Source organism: Centroberyx gerrardi, chromosome 19 (assembly GCF_048128805.1).
Source record: "Centroberyx gerrardi isolate f3 chromosome 19, fCenGer3.hap1.cur.20231027, whole genome shotgun sequence".
NCBI lineage: Eukaryota > Metazoa > Chordata > Actinopteri > Beryciformes > Berycidae > Centroberyx > Centroberyx gerrardi.
This window is the reverse complement of record NC_136015.1, coordinates 9761653-9785022: the sequence shown is the minus strand read 5'-3', so window position 1 is coordinate 9785022 and position 23370 is coordinate 9761653. Positions and strand designations below refer to the sequence as shown.

The 23370-nt window shown below is 44.3% G+C and overlaps 1 protein-coding gene across 1 annotated transcript in view; it reads left to right on the top strand.

Moving 5' to 3' along the window:
• The window catches only part of rims3 (regulating synaptic membrane exocytosis 3), a 30698-nt gene that overhangs the window by 4412 nt on the left and 2916 nt on the right, over positions 1–23370 (top strand). Inside the window, exon 2 of the mRNA XM_071919299.2 lies at positions 5248–5587. Coding sequence (XP_071775400.1) covers positions 5314–5587 — 274 coding nt within the window. The 5' untranslated portion in view covers positions 5248–5313. The remainder of the gene's footprint in view (positions 1–5247; positions 5588–23370) is intronic.

Here is a 23370-nt window from a genome sequence, read left to right as displayed (position 1 = left end):
TATATAATCATCCGTATCAAACTGCTCCGTATCACCGTGTCTTTAAGGGAAAAAAAAGCTTAAAAATCATGTTCATGAATGCTATCCTGAAAATATAATAGATTTTTAATTCTTATGATGATAAGAGGCCATAGTTTACCCACTTTTTTATTTACCGCGATGTCGCAGAGGTACTGCACATTTTAATTGAACATTACAACATTACATTACATTCTGAACAGCTTCAAACAGGCTAATCTCACCTTTTATTTCTATATCATGTTGTTCTGATGCAGAACCTCTAAACCTTTGCTTCCCTGCCACGCCTACAGAGCGCGATTCAGGCAATTTGTCTGAAAACACGGTGTGACCGATCGAATTTATGTCTGCTGTCACAAGGTGATGTAGAGGGAGTGACTCAATGACTCACCTCATTAAAGATTTTATTGGATAAAGATTTGATTGGGCCAATGGGAGAGGCAAAACCAAAGCTCCTTATGAATTCCTTTTCTGTTCATTTCACGGCTGTTAGCATTTGATTTGGATTTGCGCGTGTGTGTCACCAGGCATAATATTGCTCCGCAAAGTGTGAAATGTGAAATTTGTGAACACTTAATCGCTGTATGACTGTATCTGGTCATTTTTTTTTGCCTACACCCACAGTCAATTTGATACTAGAGAAATCTAATCTGTGTCAGAGCAAAGTGTTTTACAAGAGATCTGGATGTTTATCCAAGTCCATCAGCCAAGACATCAGTGTCAACGCCCTCCGCCATTCAATATTTTGGCTCTTTCTTCTCCTGCACTCTGGCACGTACATTCAGTACAGCATGTGTGTGTTTGCGGCGCGCTGGGTTTCTCCGTGTGTGTTTTTGTGTGTGTTCCATTTGGCTCTCAGTCGTCCTACGGCCTGGCACTCTCACTGTGTGTTTTTGTGTGTGTGTGTGTGTGCGTAGCTGCAAAACCAGCCTTCTGTTCTCTCGCCTTGAGAGACCCCTTATGATCAGAGAGATACATCAGCCACACACACACACACCTACACACACACACACACATACATACACATACACACACAAGACACCAGGCCAAACACAAAGGCAGCAGGCGCCAGGCCTCCCCATATCGTAACCTGGGATATTGCCATGGTAACCTCAACAGGAAGTACGTTACAGCTCCTGCCTGCCCTTGTGCACTGCCTGTGATTCTGCATCATGGATTTCTCCCTCATCCTCGCTCATTCTGCTGTTGCACTCATCGCAAGTCACTCTGCACAAATGCATGAGTGTCTAAAATGTCATATGAAAAAAGAAAAAATGGCAGTTCCACTCCATGATACAACCAATATGAACAGACTATGATGCATACACCAGCTTCATCTTCTCAAACACAACCGGTTCCTTGGGTATGTTGTCACAGCTCTTTTCTTTCTGCACAGAGAAAACAAAGACTATTTATGACAGGAATATACTGTCTGCTCTGTAGAGCTTTTCAGCCTTTACTTATCAAGGGAAGAGTTTTGCTGAGCGTGCAGGCGCTTTCTCAGCATCGCATTGCTGAATATGGATATTATATGTATCTTTTCATATGTATATTATTATGCAAACACAGTCTTCTACTGTTGGCCACTGAGTAGCTCCACTGCTCCAATCAATCTTGATCACACACACACACTCACACACATAAATAAAGGCCAGAAGAGGGTTAGAGGGCAGGGGGTGGATTGGGGTGGAGATGGAGGAGGAGCTGATGGGGCCACCAGGCTGTGTGTGTGTGTGTGTGTGTGTGTGTGTGTGTGTGTGTGTGTGTGAGTGTGTTTGTGTGTGTGTATGGGGGGGTGGGGTGATGATGCTGACGGGAGGAGAAATAAATGAGCTCAGAGATGAGGAGTTGGAGAGCACAGAGACATATGGCAGGGGAGCTGTCTGGCACTGAGATGAAGATAGATGGGCTCCGGTCTACCTTTAGGTCCAGCAAAACGCTCCGTATGGGGACAGGCACGCGGCGGCACCTTAAAGGGGAGGCACTGCAGATATTAGGGACTGCAAAAATCCTAAATCGCATAGCTGGGTTTGAGTGGAGTTTCTTCAAAATTCAAATACAGATCAACTTTTATCCATATCCAACATTTTTAGAAATAACAGAATAAACAGGTGCTGCATCTAGACAAAAAATGTTGTTTTTTTCTTTTTTTGCTGAATATAGGTTGCAATCTAAATTGTGGACATGCATCTTTTAGGTTGGGGGTTGCGTAATTATAGTAATGTTTAGATTTTGCCTAGTTTTAATAAAATATAGGATTTTTTGCAATGTGTGACTTGATTTGTAAGCCAGGGATTTTTTACAACACCAGAACTGAAACAATTTCAATTTTGCAGTTAGAATATTTTTTCAATTAATTATGCTGCCCAAGAATAAATGCTCTGCCATACAAAAATAAAATGCAGTTTCTATTTTTTGTCACTGAAGGAAGTATCTCCCAGGCTTGATCTTTCATTTTGACTGCTGAACAGCCCTGAAGGCCATAAATTTGATGTGCTGGATCTCAACCTAACAACTAAGCAGTCAAACTTTATCTGCACAGTTATGAGAGCAGCACCTATAGACAATTACCAATGTCAGTTTGTCAGTGCAGTGCCAAGGCGACCGGTACTGCTAGGGCAGATATCTTCTGGCCATTCATCTCTATATATACTGTAGCTCACCCTGTGTCACTTAGCAGCATCTCTTCTCCACCAGAGAGAGAGAGAGAGAGAGAGAGAGAGAGAGAGAGGCAATATTGTTGTGAACTTTGATGCCAATAAAACATGTTGAATTGAATTGAAATTGAGAGAGAAAGAGTGAGAGAGAGAGAGAGTGAGAGAGAGAGAGAGAGAGAGGTCCTTATCATTAAGAAGAAGGGAGGCGTGGATGCATTTCTCATTTGTTGCCACTATCAGTGTCATATTCTTCTCTCTCTCCCTCTCTTGCTCTCGCTCCATTATTTTGGTCTGGCCTTCCCGCAGTGTCTTTTCCTTTATGTCCATTCATTATGAAGCATCCTCTCCTCCCGCGGTTCTCCCTCGTCCTTCTTGTTCCTTCACTAATTTTCCCTGTCCTCACGCCTCTCCGAGAGAGAATAATTCTGTTTATCTCCTTCCCCTCGCAGCCTTGTCTTTCCCTCCTCTATCCTCATTTTCTCCTGCTCTTCCTCGCTGTGTGTTCAAAGCGCAGCGCCCCCCCCAGAGAGCCACGAGAGAACTGTGCGTGGCACGGAATAGACAAGAGGCGAGAGGAAAAGTAGGGAAGCGAGGGAGGGAGGAGGGGGGGGGGGGGGGGGGGCTGGGCAGAGGGGAAGAAAACGGGAGCGTCGGCTCACCTGAATGCAGGTCTGACGCCCTCTTTCCCTCCCTCTCTCTTGCTCTCTCCATCTTTATCTGGCCCTCACTACCCGGTTCCAAGCCTAACAAATGTCACTGCAGTAGCTCTATATAAAGCATGTAGGCTTCCCCCCTCCTCCCCTTGCTCCGTTATTATGAGTTTCATTACAAAATGCCAAAATTTGCCCTTTGCTACATCAGTACATCTTTCCTCAATAGCACCCACCTTGGTTATTGCTGTTATTCTAAATGCAGCCTGTCATAAGCGCCTGTCAGCAGACTTTTTTTTGGGCAGTAAGCATCATGGCTGCGCTGGTATGACAAGGCAGGGCAACGATGATGATTTGTAGCGACATTTGAGGCGCACTACATTCACATTTGCAGAGTCTTCAATTCCACAGGGGATGAATGACATATTAAGGGCAGTTTCGCTCTATAGAGTTTATGTATTATTTACATTTTATCCATATAGGTTCAGCTATGGGAGTGTGTCAGTTTTTGTGCCATCCAACATTTGTGCACCCTACCTTGTAATAATTTCTCCTGTATGTGGCTGTGTATGTAACAATGAAGCTTTTATATGATCATGCATGCATAACTTGCGCGTGTGTGTGTGTGTGTGTGTATGTGTGTGTGTGTGTGTACAGGTACATCTTTGCTGTGTGTTATCAGGCGTGTGTGTGCCAATGTGCAGTCTCCTGTGAACCGCCTGAGCTACACTTTTGGCATGAACCAAGTTTTGCAAGTACTGATTAAAAGAGTTCTGAGATATCACAAGACAGCAAGGCTGCACTGTTTGTGTGGGAAAGAGTGAGGGGAAAAAGACAAAAAAGAGAGAGAAATGAACCAAGCGGGAGATTAAACAAGTGATGAAGCAGGTGGAAAGAGGAGAAGCCTACAAAAACTGGAGCGGGATGGAAGAAGAGAGGTGAAGAAAGAGAAAGATAAAAAGAAGTGTGGGAGCACGGTGTGCGAGTGGAGCGGTCGGCCACAGTGCACCTACATATTTAATGCGCCCTTGGGCTGTCGGTTTAGTCTCAGCATAATCACACTGCTATTAGGAGAGAGGGAGGAGAGGAGAGGAGAGGAGAGGAGAGAAGGAAAGGAGGGAAGGAGAGGAGAAGAAGGCCGGGTGGTGCAGGGAGAGGAGCTAAACGACAATAAGGAGAGTTGTTCCTCTGCAACCAAAGAGCGATTTGTACGTCAGTTGGATGGTGCAAAGTTTATCAAAGTTCGGTATGTGTGTGTGTGTGCGCATCGGTGTCCTCTCAGGACTCGGCCAAACAGTGATGACTTGTGCAATAGAGTTTATCATCTGTCACTTTTTAAGGTCAGACACAGAATAAGTCTCCAAAATAACACACAAGACAAATACCAGCTGACAGGGTCACCCCTCAACAGCAGGCCAGTCCTGACATTTGTGTGTGTGTGTGTGTGTGTGTATGTGTGTGTGTGATTGGGGATATTTCCTAACTCACTTGAACAGCCTGCTACCATCTGCACTGTCCTCGCCTGTTGACCTTTGTGTTCTGCAGTGTTATAGTTTCTTTTTGTTGTTTTCTCAGTTCACAAAACTATTGGAGATCAAAAAGACTTTTCAGAGCCTCTCGCTTTTTATCTGTCTTCTATGGGGCAGCAAGTCATTTTCTGCTGCCTCTGCAATAAGTGGCTAATTTAATTGAAAACCGAACAGTGGTTGAAATTCAAACTCGGTGTCCTTCAGCCCCCGGGGTGCGACCGCAGCTGTAAGACAAGCCATTATACTGTATTTCACCAGGCACACTGCACATCAAGACGTCTTCATATTTGTGCTGCTCTACACTTACCACAACTCCTCCCTCTCCTCTCTTCTTCGCTCCCTATCTTCCTCTTCCTCTGCCTCCCCTCACCTGGTCTCCTCCTCTTCCCTCAGCCCACCTTTCCCGCCCCCTCGCCCCACCCCCCACCCAGCCCATCGGCCCTCCAGCCCAGTGGGACCATGATGCTCAGCAGCTCGGTGGAGGTGCCCAGCCCGGGCGGGATGAGCGGCCTGAGCGGCCTGAGCGGGCTGAGCGCGGCGGCCCGGAACGTGGTGCGCTCCTCCAGCATCTCGGGGGCCATGTACAGCCTGGAGAAGAGTCCCGGCAGCGGGGGCCCGGACTCCGCGTCGCTGGCCGGCAACAAGAAGAGGCGCTCCAGCCTGGGAGCCAAGATGGTGGCCATCGTGGGGCTGTCGCAGTGGAGCAAGAGCACGCAGCAGCTCAACCAGCAAGGTCAGTGTGCTTCTGTCGGTCATGGACTCTTTAGATTGAATTTTCACTGCCAGGTCTAGTCATGAGGCTGTTCTTTCTCACTCTGTGTCCGAGGCGGGGCCTTGAGTCACAATTTTAATTACTTGAGACTTGACTTGACTTTGGATCAGCTGACTTGGGACTTGACTTTGACTTGTACTTTGATGACTTGTTTGTAAAGTCTTGAAAAAAAATCCTGGGTAGGTAGAAATTACTTACATTGAAAGTTATGAGATTTGTACCACCACACGACTGAAATTAAATAACATTTTTATGGAATGATTTTGAAGTTGAAAAATGACAGAAACCAAACTCATGATGCTCTTTCCAAGTTTTTATCCTATTAAAAGGATATTGCATTGAAAAGTCCTAGATATTTTGTTTTCCTCAAGACATTAAAATGATACTGAACTCTTAATTTGTTCTGACTTGACTTGGTGTTCTACATTTAGACTTGAGACTTGTGCCTCTTTGCAAAAGACTAGCAAAGTTGGTCACACCTCTGCTCTGTGTGTATCTCTCGCTCCGTTTCACCATCATTATTTTTATTGCACAATATTTTCAGTCACTACTTGTTTGTGCAGTTATTCTTTCCCTCACCCTGTACTTCCCACAACTGCAAAATGTTCCAAGAGGGTCAAAGCAACTTTCACATGGAATGCAGGCTCAATTTCTTTTTTTCTTTTCTTTCTCTGCTATGCTCGTTTCCCCTCTCTCCTTTCATACTCATTTGCTCATTCTCTGGCTTGCTTTCCTTCACATTACTTTTGTACCCCCATTTCCTTTCATCTGATTCTCTCTCTCATAACCTGTTTTTCTTCCAGTTAGCCCCCCCACCCCCTTTTTTCCAGTCCCACCATTCCAGCTAGGTCAGTGTGACTTCAGAGCGGCGCTCTCTAACTCCCTTCCTCCCTCTCTGGCTCCTTCACTCTTTCACTTCTCATTCTCAGCTTCCATAATTGCCCTCTCACTTGTCCTTATTGCCTTTCTTTCCTGTCCTTTCTCCCTTTGGCTTCTGTTTAATGGTGGATTCTGATAGCTATAAAAGTATGGGAATATGATTCTATTGGTTCAGGGCTGGGAGTTTAATATGAGTTTGGATTTGAAGCCGCAAATGATATTGATTTCCAAACGGAGATTGGATTTTTAATAGGGAAGACGTTTAATCATCTTTACCCTCCTTGCTTGGGTTTCTATTATCATGGCAAACTCTTTTATATGCCTTAAGAAGTATTAAGTGCTTTGCTGCCTCAGTTAAATTGGTAATTGATGCTATAACTGGTGTAACAGAACATCAGTAATTGTTTTCCTAGTACGTACAATAATATTAGCATAAGCCATTGTAAAGGGTATTTGGCAGTGTGAACTATCTGCCTCAGTTGTATTACTTCTAGTCTCTTCTCTTATTCAACATGCTCTCAGTGGCTCTACCTTTTGTGGTATTATCATTGGAATGATTCCTTTTCAAAAGGCAGCTCTACTATTGTGACCATCATGGTGTATTGAACTCTGAAGTGGGTTGGTAGCCTGCATGCCCAAATAGCAGCTAGTGAGCTTGGTGGCTGTATGACAATGGTAGTGGCACTATGTTCTAATATGTCTCCTGTGGCGTATAATTACAGAGGCTGTGCAGCTGCAACAAAAGTGTTTCTGACTTTGCGCCTCAGTGGCAAACATAAACCCACTCACTCCCAGTGGGAAATAGGAAAACATGTCACACACGCGGGGTTTGGTAAAGACACAGAGGCAGGGCCAGGAGAGGCACGAGATGCTGCTCATTGCAGTGCCCTCTATTTCTTTCTCATTCTTTTCTGTTTTCCTTACAATACATTGCAGTGTAACCTTCTAGAACCTATGTATCTATGTGTTTTTTTTGTCTTTTGTTTGCGCATATGTGTGTGGTTGTGTGTGTGTGTGTTTGTACATGTTTCTGTAAGTTTGTGGAGATCTGAGGCTTGTTGTTGTTGTTGTTGTGTTCTGGTGTGTGTTTGGTCGGGGGGCAGTGAGTGAGGCGAGCCGTGGTTCAGGATGGTTCAGGATGTTCCTCCTCTGGTTACAGCCCATTCTGAGGTGAGGTTCCCGATAGTGAATGATCTTGAAAACTCAGGACATACTTCATGCACAGTTTCAAGAAAGTACTTGAAAATTTCATGTGCGTTGCCCAAAGGATATACTTAACAAGTCTATTATTGAGTCGTAAAATCATAATTTTCTTAAAATAAGTGAAAAAATCTACCAACGTTGTTAAATAATTTCACTTGTTTCCAGTGCAAATCTTTTTTTTTTCAAGAATTTTGGAGAATCAAGTGTTTTTTTCTTGATAGTAGTGCAGTGATCTGCCTTTTTCTGCCTTGTTTCAATATACTGACACTCACATTGTCAGAATTTTTCTCTTTTTATTTGAAGGCTGAATATGAGACTAAACGACTTGTTAAGAAGGACATTTTTTGCAGTGATATTGTGACAAAAAAAAAAGAACTACTTGAAGATCAACTTCAAGAATCCCGTCGCCATAAGGCATCACACGTCGATTGAAGAATCATTAATTAGCAAATAAAATGCTAAATCAGATATAGGTTATAGTATACATCAATGCACTTTATTTATACTAATGCACAAGTAAATTGCAGGTAAGCTGTGAGGTAAATTGTACAAGTGTATTGCAGTTTGATTCCATGTATCACCTATAGCCCATACAGCACAGAATACTGTAAGCTCATTCCTGATGACATTACTGCTGTGTGGTGCAGCATGAGCAAATGCCTCATCACTCAAGCGACTCTTTTCATTAGCAATATGGAATAAAAATAGATTATTATTAATTAATTTAATGTCAGCAAGTTGCACCTACTCATCATTGAACCTCATGACTTGCACAACATCAATGCAGACTACAGCAAACGCTCGAATTTGGCGTAGCCTAATAATAACTACATTGGTGAAAGAGAGGGAGCTTTATTTATTTATTTATTTCTACTTACATTATTTCACCCAATTTAACAACAAAACGGTTGGCAAATGGGATCCAAAAATCCCATTCATTTTCACCATAGGCAAAAAGAAAGGATCCTGATATAATCCAAAAGCCCCAAAATAAAGATGCTTTTGATGCTGTGCAGCTGATTTAGTTTAGGCAAGACACAGCGGCCTCTGTCTGCAGTATAGGATCTTGCCTTCACAGCACTTGCAGAGAGATATTTGAAATCTCACGACTGGTGCCAGGCTGTTGTGAAAGAACCAGAGATTTCACCTACTGCTTGAGTTTCGAGGGGTTTCGGGAAACAATGAATGAATGTCTTGAAGAACTACTTTTCGGGAAGCCCACCCCTGATGTGTTCTGCCTGGCTGACATGATGCCGCTGTAATGGGTGGGGTTGGGTGGGGTAGGGAGGGGTTGGGTGGGGTAGGGAGGGGTATTCATCATGTCAAAGCCTCCATGTCAGCCAGCGTAGCTCTGATCCGTCCTCATCTCCTCTCACTGCACTACACCGCACTGTTCTGACACGGCCTCAATCCCTAATGGTACACGTCTTCAATGGGCCGTGACCGTATGAAGTAAATATAGCAAGACTAGGCAGGTTTTCTTTTCTCTCTTACTCATAGCTGTGACTGCTGTGAAACGACGGGAGAATGGAGAGAGATAAGGGAGAAGACAGTTGGCCATTTTGGAGGAGAGAGGAGGAACGTGGCTGAGAGAAAGAGAGATGGTAGAAAAAGAAGTACAAAAAAAAAGAAAAGTGGGAGGGGGGTACTTCATACTTGTTCTCATGCCAGCTCTGACATAGTCACCATATGGCCAACGGGTAGTGCACATGCACACATGTACACACACACACACACACACACACAGACATGCACACGCACACACTCACATACAAATCCCGTCTCATTACCTGTACCTGGCACCCATCAGTTTGAGATGGCTGATGCTCTAGTACACAGTGCACACACACTCATACACACTCACACACACACACACACACACGCACACACATGCACACACACACACACGGTGAGCTCGGCGCATTCAAGCACAGCTGACACTTGTCTGACGCAGGGAGAGCTGTCGATATTTTCACCAGAGGGGCTTTCATGTCTGTGTTCTTCGTGATGAAGAGAGCACAATGGAGGGGAAAGGGGGGATGAGGAGGCTAGAGAAGGAGGGGTTGAGGAGATGGAGGAGAGGAAGGGGGAACGAGGTGGGTGGGGGTGGGGGTGGGGGCGGGGGGGGGGGGGGGGGGGGGGGGGGGGTTGTCTAAATTTAGATGTTCTCAGCTGCCAGAGGAACACATCGCGCCTGGAACAAAATCACAGTATCATCCACCGCTCCCCCCCTCTTCTCCTCCTCATCTCTTCCTCCTTACCGCGTCTCTCCTTCCTATATGGCGGCATCATCTTCAGCTCCTGCTGCTCCTCACCTTCTCCCCTGTGCTCGATCCCCCCCCCCCCCCCCCCCCCCCCCGATGTCAGTAGCTGTGTTGCTCAGATCTGCGCCGCAACACTTTTGGAGACGCTTTCCCAATACCGCTCTGTGATTGACTGAGCTCGAAACTACAGCTAAATTGTCTCAGGCAGTTTCGACCGAACGCTCCGATTGATTCGAGTAAATTTAATCGCAAGCCCAGGTTTGGAAAATTCAGGATTACATCACCGCACTACCAGGAATAGACTGTTCTCTATCGACTTGACCAGGTTGAGCCTCGAAGCCTATTCTTGGAGGCAAACAAGGCTGTTTACTGAGTGACCCGGTCAAATTAGAGGGGGGAGAGAATGGGCAACCCTAATCTGTTGTTTTCTCTGCCACAAAATTCACTGCAGCTAGAGGCAAACAATGGCTGGATATAATTAGATGGGTGACCCAGACAGACAGACTGAGAGTCAGACAGATAGACAGATAGAAGGATAGACAGTCTTCCCGTTTGGTCAAGTTAGATTAGGGCCCATGTTGTGTTTCTTCCTGGCGGTCATTAACAGCCCAATCAGGTCGGCTGTCACTGCTCCATGTTCAGAGTGGCAGATGCATTGATTGGCTGACGGGACGGGTCGGCCCGGGTGCTGGCCCCCTGCTCCGCTCCGTTGGTCAGCTAATAACCAATCAGCCACAGGCTGAATCGCTCCCCTGAGCAAGGAGAGTGAGAGGAAGTGTGTGGAGAGCAATTTGGGATGTTGGGATGTAGAAATGGAAAAATAAATGAAATGGAAAAAATCGTATGTCTTTTGATACATTTTTCCATTGATTAATTGATTGATAAGCAGATATTATTGAACCACTTGCTGTTGTTGTTAGTGGCACATTGTAGTGGCTGCTAGCTGAAGCTTGTGGAAGAAAAAAAATCTGTTAAAAAGCCTTTCATAATTCTAAGTTAAGCACTGCACCCTTTTAAACTTACAATTAGGACTAGCCAAATAGAATAAAGGCTTTTAACAGAATTTTAGAGTGCCTTGGATCTCTCTTTTTTCCACATGATTACCCAAGGACCTTTTTTTATCTAAAGAGCACCCAACCTCACAATCTTTTAACATTAGATACTAAAAGAAGCATTCCAGCCTCCTATCTGGTAACTGAATCTCTTTATATTTGTTGTTTTCGCTTTGGCATGAAGTACCTTTGCAGAATGCAGAGAGAACTAAATAATTAGATATAGAGGAGAGGGGAATAAAAGAAAAGAACGTGGAGGGAAAGTGAAAGAGACTGAACATTGAGGCGACCGGTAGAGAAACAGAGACGTAGAAAAGACAAAGCGCACAGAGAGAGAGGGAGAATATGTCAGCGTCTCACCATTAAAGCGCTATTAAGAGGTAATGTGGTTATAGTGTTGTTATTGTGTCAGTGTATCTGCAGGGCATGTTCTAGCCATGCTGAATTTGTGAATCCATTGGATCCAGTCGATGCACGGCTATCAGTAGAATCGGCCCCCGTAAGCTCTTATGCAAGGAAGTGTTTTCTTAGATTTGTGCCTTATTTGTGTCTTATTCTCGAAATAGCGTCAAAGATGTTTATTCCCAGCTGCAGACGGGAGCGGTTGGTGTTGCTTCCTCTGGAAAAGAGAGGTGTTAAAACCAACCGAAAAGAAGAATCACGGTTCCAAAATGCAGATCTGCCTACTTAATCAGATTTTGAGGCGCTTAGGGGGCTTAAACTCGCCAACTGCGGCTTGATTACAGTCCAGTGATCAGGCCTTTTAGTCATCATTATAATCCAGCTGACCCGTCCCTGCTCTTATCTGCCAGTGATAACTGTGAACTCTCTTTATTATGATTCATAAAATAAGCTAAGATAAGAAGAGCTTTATTGATCCCTGAGGGGAAATTGGGTCATTACAGCTGCAAAGAACAGAGGTGTAGGTTGAAAGAACGACGAGTAAAAAAGGTAATAAAGGATATAAATAACACAGCATTAAAGATAGAGCCTGTCTATGATGCTAGTAAAACATTTCTTTCTATGTATCAAGGTATACTTTCACGTAATAGATGCATCTGTATAAGGTGTGCTTCCATATATTGATCCTCATGTTTGATTTATATGCTCAGGCCAAAAGAAACCTGCTTGTTTGCCATAATGGCTCTCAGTTTCCCTCATGTTATTCCAGTCTTAACACAGCGCTGCCTCCAACTGTGCCATTGTCTCATTATTCTCAGTTTTGTAACAGGCGAGTGTTGGGGATGGCATTTTGGTTCTGTCTGTGTTCTATTTATTACCTGCTATTATTAGTATCGGTGAGGAGAAAACACACACACACACACACACACACACATACACACACACGGTTTCTCAGGTTTAATGGGTGAGTCACTCGTCCACTGAACACAGTCTTATCTCCTGAGCAGGTTTATCCATGACTGAGGAAACGGAGCCAGCAGAACGGCTCCCAGTGCACTGTCAGTCTGCGCAGAGGGACGGGGCTTGATGAGATTCAGCACACCGGGAGAGTTAGATTAAAGGAAACCATGCATGAATGTGTGTGTGTTTTTGGTGAATGTCCCAATAAAAGGCTTCAACTCCAAGTCGCCCCACAGCTTAGAGTATATGTGTGTGTGTGTGTGTGTGTGTGTGTGTGTGTGTGTGCGTGTGCCCGATGTGTGCGCATGTGTTGGCTGGTGCACATTCACACTCAATCGCCTCACTCTTTTCTGCTCCATTTAGCGCTCAACCCACTCAACACCCATCCTCTTCGCCTCTCACCCTCTCCTTTCTTCTTCTTTTAAATCTGTTTTTTTAATCTCTGTCCTCGGCGTCTGTATTTGTGCGGGGCCGTGGCTGCTGCTGGAAGAACACCAGAGAGTGAGGAAAGACACAGAGACAGAGAAGGAGAACGAGAGTCAGACTTTCTTTAAGTGTCTGACACAGGGAAAGGATCCTTGTTAGTTTCCTTATTAAATGGAGTCCAACTCTCACTCTGTTTTCAGACCACTAGCAACCACATCACTGGACGTACTACTGTCAGACAAACAATTCTGAGCTATCGGAGCTATCTAGCGCTAGTGCTGATGGTGTTGCAGCAATATATAGAAAAGGAGCGGTGCTTCAACTGGTAGTGAGAGTATGGGAATGGGTTCTCAGCGCTGCCAGTAATGTTTAGAAGCCCACTTTCCGTCACCTCTGACTCTGTCTGTCATCACTTACGTTGTTTTGTTTCAATGAAACATGTAATATAATACAGACATTGTCAATGTATTTTTATGTTTATTCTGCACGACCGCAAAAAAAAATGACTTCATTCAGGGTCACAAAATGCTAACAGGCCAGGAATGATGTTACACAGTCGTGACGTCAAAAAGACAAAACAAAAACTAACAAGCTTTTGTCTCATGAAAATGCCATAGTTGGCATTAAGACAAGTGAATTTTAACAGTAATGCATTTGTTTCTCAAAAACGTGACAGAAGTAAAAATAAGACAACAATGTGTTTATTGTCAGCATACAGAAATACTTCAACAGGAAGAAACAGACAACAATAGGATTTTAACATCACACATTTCAGGGCCATGCACATGAGCTTTAATTGGAGCCTACCGTTTGCTAGTTAGTGTTAATGCTCTGAATTGCACCAACAATATCTTTTACAAGCTAGTGATAGTTGATAGCCTGAAGAGCAGTAACCCACAGAATAAACTCTAGAAAAGTTAAAGTTATTTGCTTACCTTCACAGCCGTGGTCACATCCTAAAAACCAATCAAAGTTTACTATGAATGCACCCAAAACATTAGCTTGGAAAATAACAAATTACCATTGGTGTCATTGCCAAGGTAGAGAGAGAAACTACTAACTAAGATAGGGACTTCCCATACAAATTACCATACAAATTATTCTGCAGGCTTTAGAGTTTGTATCCAATTAATGCTATGTGCCTTCTTTATGGATTACTCGCTTCTGGTCACGTCCTTCCCCTCTGTTTCTATCCATAGGCTAATAGCAGTGCTGATACTGTATGTCTTTGGCTGCTGACAGGATAATGTCCCCCTAAAGTTCTGCTCCGGCTAAGGTTTGGACAACTGCAACCATGCTCAGAATCCGCCAATTTATCTGAAGGCGTAGAAAATGAATGGACTTGTGGTTGAGTCAAGTGCTTTCAGTGTGAACACGTTGCCACACTCCCCCACACTGAGACAGTTCAGTAGGGCAGGCTAATCTGATGCAAGCGGGAGATATCTATGAGGCATTTTTCTGATCTTCCCTCACTATCTTTGATACAATGAATGCACTCTGAGGGTTTCTGTTTCTATCTAAAATCAGTGGAAATGTGTTGGGGTATCAGTTGTAGCCGCGATCTGATATCAGCTACAGCTCATTATTCATTGAATCCCTCACATTAAGGAAGAAGTATGTAACATATACTGTAGCTGAAAATCATTTTTTTCCATAATGGTCAGGTTTGTTTCAATTCCTGCTTCGTCTGTCTGTTATTGTGACAGTGTGTCATGAACCCAGTATTGTAGATTGAATCCAGATGTTGGCGTATCTTATCTGTCCTGCTCATACAGATTGATACAGATGATTTTATGGCATTCAAGCGGATGAAAGTGAGCAGAGAGAGAAAGAATACATGATAGGATAAAAGGCCACAGACTAGAAAGCTAACATTTGTGTCTTTTAGACTGCGTTACAGTGGCCCACATGATAGACCTGGCATTTTGGTAGTCGGGGTGTTTTGCCGGGGTGACTCACACATGCCCTACTTCTAGCTCCATCTCTGAGTCACAACTAGGAAACACAGTTTAGGAATCTTGGCACAGACATTTTGGAAAGCTCGGAGTGATCGGATCCTTCAAGGGAAAATGAATTCACAAATGCTATGCTTACAGTCTTAGACAATTCAATCGATGCTTGTGAACAGCCAGTAAATGCACTTTCAGTTTAAGAGGATATTTTCCTTTATATTTTAGCTTGAGTGAATGAACACTTCAAATTATACTCCAAGGGGAAATTATTTGATGGATATCAAGGTGACTTAATGCTCGCATTCCTGAATGATAGCTCTTTTTATTGTTGTTTTATTGTCATGGAAAGGTAAACCACCTTCCTCATAAAGTGTGTGTGTGAGTGTGTGTGTGTGTGTGTGTGTGTGTGTGTGTGTGTTTGGAATGATAGCTATTCCACAGGATGACTCTGTTTGATTTTGTTTTCGCCATGACTAACCTAAAAATCCTAGTGTGGCTTTTGAACTGCTATTTCAGGTGACTCTGATGCCCTATTCTCTCCTTCACACACACACACACACACACACACACCTCCGCCCCCCCTCCATTTCTTTTGAAGCATATTGAGTCACTCTCCTGACACATAAAATCTGAAACCTTACTCGTGTCTCTAAAAGCTTTTCCTTCCCCGCCAGTGCTTTTAGAGGCTGCCGAACACCGCCTGTCTGTGTGGACCAGCGATCGCGTTCTCTCCTTCTATCTCAACTTTCTCTTTTCTCATCTCTCCTCTCGCCGCACTCTCTCATTACCCTCTTTGTATTTCCTCCTGCTCACCAGACATCCTAATTCTCTCCCTCCTTTATCTCTCCTCCCTTCATCTCCATCTCCTTCGCTCTCTCTCTCTCGCTCTCTCTCTCTCTCTTTCACTCAGACTCTCTATCGTGTTTTCTCAATCTTGCCCCAACCCCCCACCCCCCCACCCCCTCGCTTCCATGTTCCATGCTCTATTCTTAGCCAGACGGATTGGTGAGGCATTCAACTGTGGCTCTGTCTTTCTTAGTGATTATGTACCTGCTGTCGTGTGTGTGTCTGTGTGGCTATGGCTGTCTGTGTGTCTGGATTTAGCCTGAGATAATGATTCCTATGGATGTAAAACAGCGTCTTTCAACCAGGTGTGAGTTAATCTCACATGTAAAACACCGCACCTGCAAACTGATGCAGGCGGCCTTTATATTTAACTACAATGGAGCTCTATGATATGAAGCTTGCCTTTACCACGCTGCACAAAGCTTGAGCTCAGCTGGTGAAAATGATGAATTTGCTATTTTGTCTTCTGTACTATAATGTCAGTGTTTTCACACAGCAGAGCCAGCTGAGGTGTTATCCCCTGTATGTGGGGGGCTTTTAGCTGATCTGGCAACCCCTACTAATAGAGCGAGAGCTCTCAGATTTGGCAACCCCCCTCGAAAATGAGCAAGAGCACTTAGTGGCACCCCAGCAAGACTTTAACAGGCAGAAAATTACAGTGTGTGTCACTGAGCTGAAAAGTGTGTTAGGTGAGTCACCATGGCGCGTGTATGTGTGTGTGTACGTCTGTGTGTAAGAGAACTATAATCAGGGTTTCATTACCACTCCTTTCTGCGCAGAGTGCTGTAAACACACACTTACTCGACACACAGAACATACACAAGCCTGCTGCTGCCTGCTGTATTTCTCCGGCTCCCTCTCCCTCCCTGCCCTCCCCGTCTTTTGGCTGAAATGGTGCAGCGAAAGAAAAAGGGGGCACGTGAGTACAGCTCTTGGTGCATAGGAGCAACACACACACACACACACACACACACATGCACACACACATACCATTCCATCTCAGCCAAGGCGGACATATGGGCAGGTTGATTTTTAAGTCTGTTTCAAGGCCTATGGAGACTGTGCAGCTACACTGCAAAAAAATATTCTTCTTAAAGGAATAGTTCACCCAAAAATGAAAATTCTCACCGCATGTCAGTCAAAATATCGGTGAAGTTTGTATGTCCACATGACACACAGCTAGTTAGCTAGCACAGCTCCATGTCATACAACTAAAGTGGCCAGGTCCTGGTTCTTTAGAGTTCCACAAAGGGCAAAAAATGACTCCAAACATCTTGTGCTGCAGAAGTGTTCTGAAGCCAAAAGTGAGTCCAAAAGTCCAATATTTACCTTCTTATCTCTTATATTTTCTTCACAAGTCATTTAGTCTAGTATTGAGACTTAAAATGTTATTTCCTCTTAAAACAAGTGAAGAAATCTGCCAAGATGGTGAGATAATTTCCCTTCTGTTCAATGCAAATCAATTTCTCTCAAGATTTTTCATGAATCAAGTGTCATTTTTTTGATACTAGTGGAGCAATCTGCATTTTTCTGCCTTGTTTCAAGATCCTGACATTGTCTTGTTTCTAGGAATGACCTGAAACAAGCCAAATTGGATTGGAAATAAGTGGAATTCTCTCTAAACCTGAGACCAGACAACTTGTTAAGATTTTTTGCAGTGTAGCAGATTTCAGGCTGCTCTCTCTCTGTCTCGGTGGGTATAATAGTGGTACATTATGTTCAGTGCTTGACTTGAGACAGAAGATTAGAAGAAATATTTGTCACCGAGGCTTTGACTGTCTCTTTCTCTCTGTCTCTCTGATTCCATCCTTCACTCCACTCCTATTTCTTCTAGTCTCCTTCCTTCCTTTGTGTCGTTCACCCATCTTGCATCGTTTAGCCATCAGCATATGAGTGGAGTAATCAAGAGGAAATTACATCCAAATTAGATGACTCTTTTCCTCATTGTAATTAATTGTCATTAGATAGGAGCCCGTGTGGCATATTAACTCCCTGACAGACATCCTGCCTTACATAAAGGTTTTATATTTCAAGAAATCATTTCCTATGGAACATGTTACTGAGAAGGGCTAATCGCTTTGCATTGACCGCTCCCTGGCTTGTGTCTCTGCTGTTGTTAATGTGATTCACTCACACATTCACACACACACTGAGACACACACACACACACAAAGATGATCCAGGCCAGTGAGATTTGTTTTGTGTAATTATCCTTCAACACGCCAATGCATTATCGTTAAGGACAGGACAACACTTGCCGTAGCAGCCTGCACTTAACTCTCCACCAGATGTATTTGTGCTTGCATGCTATGTTTGTTTATGTCGTACAACTGACTTAGATATTTGGACCAATGTCAAGAAGTGGCATTAGCTCAAACTCGTAAACAGCTGAATTAGGAAGAAAGGTTATAGCACACACACAAACACATATACACACACACAGTCATGCACAAGCAGGCAGGCAGGAAAACACAGGCATATATTTGCACTCATACACACACATACACACAAGCAAACACACTCTCATGTTTGCACACAAACACACATACACCAATCAAACAGGAAACACCACAAGTTTGCTGGTACTGAAAGGAGGTTTTATTCCACTGGTGGGCTGAACTGTTGTATTAGTATCACATATGATTCTCTCCAACCTGCTGAGATGCAAGGCACTGAAATGCTGAATTGTGTTGCAGGGATGCTGATTCTGAGCTCTCATTTCTCAAATATAATGAATATGTGCACACGGCTATGCAAGTGTGTGTGTCTAGGCAAAGACAAATACTTAGCCTTATGTAACCATGGATGTAGTGGTGGGTAAACTCACTTAAACTCAGTTTACCCACTTTTTTATTTGCACGATAGAGTTTACCCACATTTTTTAGGCTGACATCAACCTTTTTGATGTCAATTCATAGTACAGGTCATAGGCAGTATTATCAAACTGATGTAAGTTATATGAGGATAGGGAATTAGGGGGGAAAGGCATAATTTAATGCTTTTCTGAAAATAGAATAGATTTTTGGGCATATTGGTGGTTGTTTGCCATTTGATGATCAACCGGCGGTCATAGTTTACCTACCTTTTCATTTTCCACTAGATCACTGGCTATAACCTTATGTAACCTCACTCTATGTAACATGGATGTGATTCTTACCACAGATGCTATATATATACACCCTATATATACCCTCTTTTCTCCTTATTACTCATACCTCTATATGAATCTTCCCTCTGTCCAAATTTAGCAGGGGTCCGGCGGTGGAGACACCACAACAGATCTTTCATCTCCAACACCCATGCCTGGTTACTGTTGCTATGCATGGCGGATCGTTGCCGTCACCGGTGCATCCAATAGGCATGTCGGTGCAGCCGGGGAGTCTAAAAACAGCATTCTATATTACAGCATATAATGAGAAAGGCTTCATCAGTGTTCTCTCCAAATGTCAGAGCAGCCTTAATGATCTACTGAGCACGCGCACACACACACACAAACACACACACACACGCACGCAGATGCTATACATCATGTGTGAGTGTGCATGTGTGGCTCTTTTCTGCATTGTTGGCATTTTCAGTAATCCCACCCTTCTTTCTTTTCCTCTATGCTATTAATTCTCTCCATCCCCACTTCTTCTCTCTCTTCTCTCATCCTAATCTCCTTCCCTGTGACTTGATCTTGCCATATCATGATTAGCATGCACTTTGCTTGAGTTTTTCTCCTGAATATCATACCACTCTCTACATCTCTTTTTCTTCACAGCCTCCTCTTCGCCATCTCAGTAGTTACAGATGCGGTAGTGGTCAAGCTTGTGGCTTGCATAAGTCTGTTCAATGACACACTTAAGGAAAGTTTGTGTGTGTGTGTGTGTGTGTGTGTGTGTGTGTGTGTATGATTGCTCCCCGGGTTGCACATTTCTGTGAGATCCATGAGTGTGTCTTCAGGGACTAAGTATTACTCATCATAGTGATGCCAACAGGAACCGCTTTAACTGCCTTGTAGCACATTTAGATCAAGAAGCCCCCTCCTCTAGCACAGCGCAGCACAACAGCTTATGTAATGTTGTTATTTTAGCTATTGAACGCTACTTGAACATCATATATATCTGACTAGGTCTAATTACCTCTCCGAGGATGTGTGTATCTGATCGTAATACTGTGTAACGAAGTTGGTAAACAGGACGGGGAGGAGAAAATGAGTAATTTAGAGATTGGATGGACAAAGCAAATAGATAGAGATGATAGAGATGGACAGAGGCCAAAAGAGGAGTGCCAAAAAAAAGAGAAGGTGAAAGTGATAGAGTGATTAGGAATGAGAGGAAGAAGAAAATCGGAGTGGACGGTGTGGATGTACGTTTGTATGGGGACGGAGGGGGAGAAATGGACAAGAAAAAAGACAGCAGGGAAACAAAGAGATGGACCTATGGAGTGGCAATAAAATGAAGAAGAGTATTGCGAGTAGTGACTTAAGAGAGAGACAGAGAAAGAGGGGGTGGGGGGTTTGGGGGGGTGGGGGGGTGATTAAGAGTGAGACTTCGAGAGAGGACAATGCGAGCGAACGCGAAGAGAGACACAGAGAGGGGAAAGGCTTATGAGCGAACGCGCCGGGCCGGGGCTCTTGGTGCAATGCAGACGGCATTGCCATGGAAACGAATGGAGGGAAAGCGCAGACGAGGAGGAGGGGATTAAATAGGAAGGAAGAGATCACTGCTTCGCTTGATGAGAGGGGAGGGCCCGGCTGGCAAATGAGTAACAAGTGTGCATATGAAGTTGACTGAATAGCTATTTGATCGTCCAAAAGATGGGTTTGAACTGAAGATGTCCAACTCATATGAATTGCTGTATGTGTATATGTTCTTACTGTATCACTGTTTCACCCAAATGCACAGTCCACGGTTTCATAATTCAGCCTCATGTTCCTACATGTACACTCAATCGACCCTTATGAAATGTCATACGCAGATTGTAACCTTATCATGCTTATAATAACTTTAAACAGTGAAATTCCTGGATCCCAGGCCTGCATGTTTCAGTTATGAAACAGCTGCAACCAGGACAGCAATAGAGTTAGGATTACTATTACAGTGACAGTGTTAGTGCAGGCATTAGTATGAAGTTTGGGTTAAATTTTGCCTTGATAAATTAATTAAAAAAAAGTGATAGGGGATGAGGCTGTCGCCATGGCGCCAGTTGTCTCAGGTGGCATTGTCTGGGTCCATATCCGAGGGCGGGGGTTGTCATGGCAGCAGGAGTGCATGGAGTTTGTCTGGGTGTGATGTTGCACACACACACACACACACACACACACGCATGCATGCGCATGTACAGACACACAGACCCCCCCCCCCCACACACACACACACTGTCTGTTGGAAATATTCTTGACTGCAGGATTATAAATAGAAGGCAGCAGAAGCAGCACCCCTCTCCTCATCTACCAAGCCCATGGGACCCCATCATTCTCAACTGCCTCTCCACCCAACACTCATTTCTACCGTCCTTTCTTTTCCCATCTCTCCCTCTTTCCCTCTCTCTCTCTTTCTGTCTCTCCTCTGTCACTCTCTGTTTTCACTATCACTCTATCAAAGCCCTCTGTCCTCTTGTGAAACCCCCTCCCTATCGCATCAAGTGTCTTTGTTTGCTATCTGCTTATCTCCATAGTGATGGCGATGATGCGGGGTGTCTGTGGTTGTCATGGTGATGAGATGGGCACGGTGAGGATGCTTAATGAGCTTGGAGTTGTTCGGGCTAATGAAGTGGGACAGCTGTACCTGGGTGTGCGCTTTACTGGCAACAACGAGCAACTGCTTGTTAAAGTCTCCTCCGGTGACTTCACTGCACCATTTAAATATCTGAGCTCCTCTCAAAAAGTGATGTATGACTTTCTACAGCAGCCACAACTGCAGTATAATGAACCACGCTGGAGTAGCAGTGCAACAGGGAAAGTTGATGGAGTCAGGGTCGTTACTGCTTTGTAAACCAATGATTTACTTGCAAGGCAATCTCCAAATTAACAAGTTCACTGGAGGGGGAACTTAAAGGCGTCCTCTTTAGAAAAGGCTGTAGATGTCTATAAAAGATTTAAGGCAATATTTTCAAGAGACAGATTAAAGCCTTCGTGCAGGATTAGAACATTCTGCCACACCAGAGAGTCCCTGTCAAAAGGAAGTGTCTGAAATTAGTCGTAGACTGGGTTGAGGCTAATGTCTTTATGAAGCCGCTGTCACACACTCGATTACTCTCAGCAGCTCCCTCATCCTCCTGTCTGAGTCAACAGTCATCCTCCAGCCCAGAACACTCACGTGCAGACACTCTGTGTGTGTGTGTGTGTGTGTGTGTGTGTGTGAATGTTGTGTGGAGATGCAAATATACAGACACTAGAGCTGTCTAGTCTCACTGTGACATTTGTGCGTGTGTTGGATTTATGTGAAAGTGTCTTTATGTAGCACTGTGCCATTGGTGGATTTAATATTGCTATATTATGTACAGTGGTGGACATCAGAGAAGGAAAATAAGAGAAATCTCTCTCTCTCTCTCTCTCTCTCTCTCTCTCTCTCTCTCTCTCTATCTATCTCTCTCTCTCTACCCCCCTACCTGCATCCAGCCTTAAATATTTCATATAAACTCCTAGTTAACAGCTATCCTCCTCCTCTAAACAGCTCTTTACACCTTATCAACAGAGTGTGTGTGTGTGTGTGTGTGTGTACCTGAATGTTTTCATGTGTCTTGCGTGTGTACATGTGTGTGAGTGTCTGAAGTGCCCACCTGGGGAGATGTTAAGTTGCATTGCTTTGATGCCCCTTTGGGCCCAGGGAACTCTGGGGAATATGGGAGGAGTGATAGAGAGGGAGATGAAGAGGGAGGAGGAGGAGTGTGTCAGGTGTGTGTGTGTGTGTGTGTGTGTGTGTATGGGAGGGGGTAGGGGTTGTTGGAGGGGAGCGGGGTGCAGGGCCACGCAACCTTACATGGCCCGTCCTGACCCAACTCACTGTTCGATTGTGCCCTATACTACTTCAAACTCAGCGTGCCAAGACACACACACACACACACACACACACACACACACACAGACACAGACACAGTGTGTCATTACAGGGGATGATGCCCTGAAAGCTGCTCCGGGGGTTAGCTCGCCAGCTCGTTCCTTTTCTCCTAGCGTCAGCAGAGCTGTAAAGCCTAAATACCTCTCCCTCCCCCTTATCCCATCCTCCCGACTTTCCCTCTACCCCGCCACCCACAACATTCCTCACACGGCCAGTGTATGTGTGTGTGTGTGTGTATGTGTGTGTGTGTTTGTGTACTTAGCAAGTCAGGCTTGGCAGGCCTCCTAAATCCTTGCTGCCCCCTACTCATAACAGCCATTGTAGAAGCGGCTTTATGCGTGTGTATCCACATTTTTATCTATTGTGATACCTGAGAAATAGAGAGATTTTCCAGCAGTGCAGGGACTTCCCATTGGATCGTAGGTGAGATTGGCTTCTCGCCTGAGCGAACACGCTCCAAAATAAGCAGCGGAGAGATGTGTGTTCTTAGGACCGACTCAAACTTCCTCCTCTCTCCCAGCGAGAAGTTGAGCTTCTTCAAAGGCAGCAATCATGTGGATAGTTCTTGTCTTGTACAGACATAAGGAAGTCTGACAGAGACATCCATCCTGTGTCAGGTTCAGGTGTTTCTTATAAACTCAGAAACTAAGACACTCTTTGAATGGGAAGTTATTTAAATCTTCCCTGAGGAAACGTCTACTATCGGATTAACCTGTG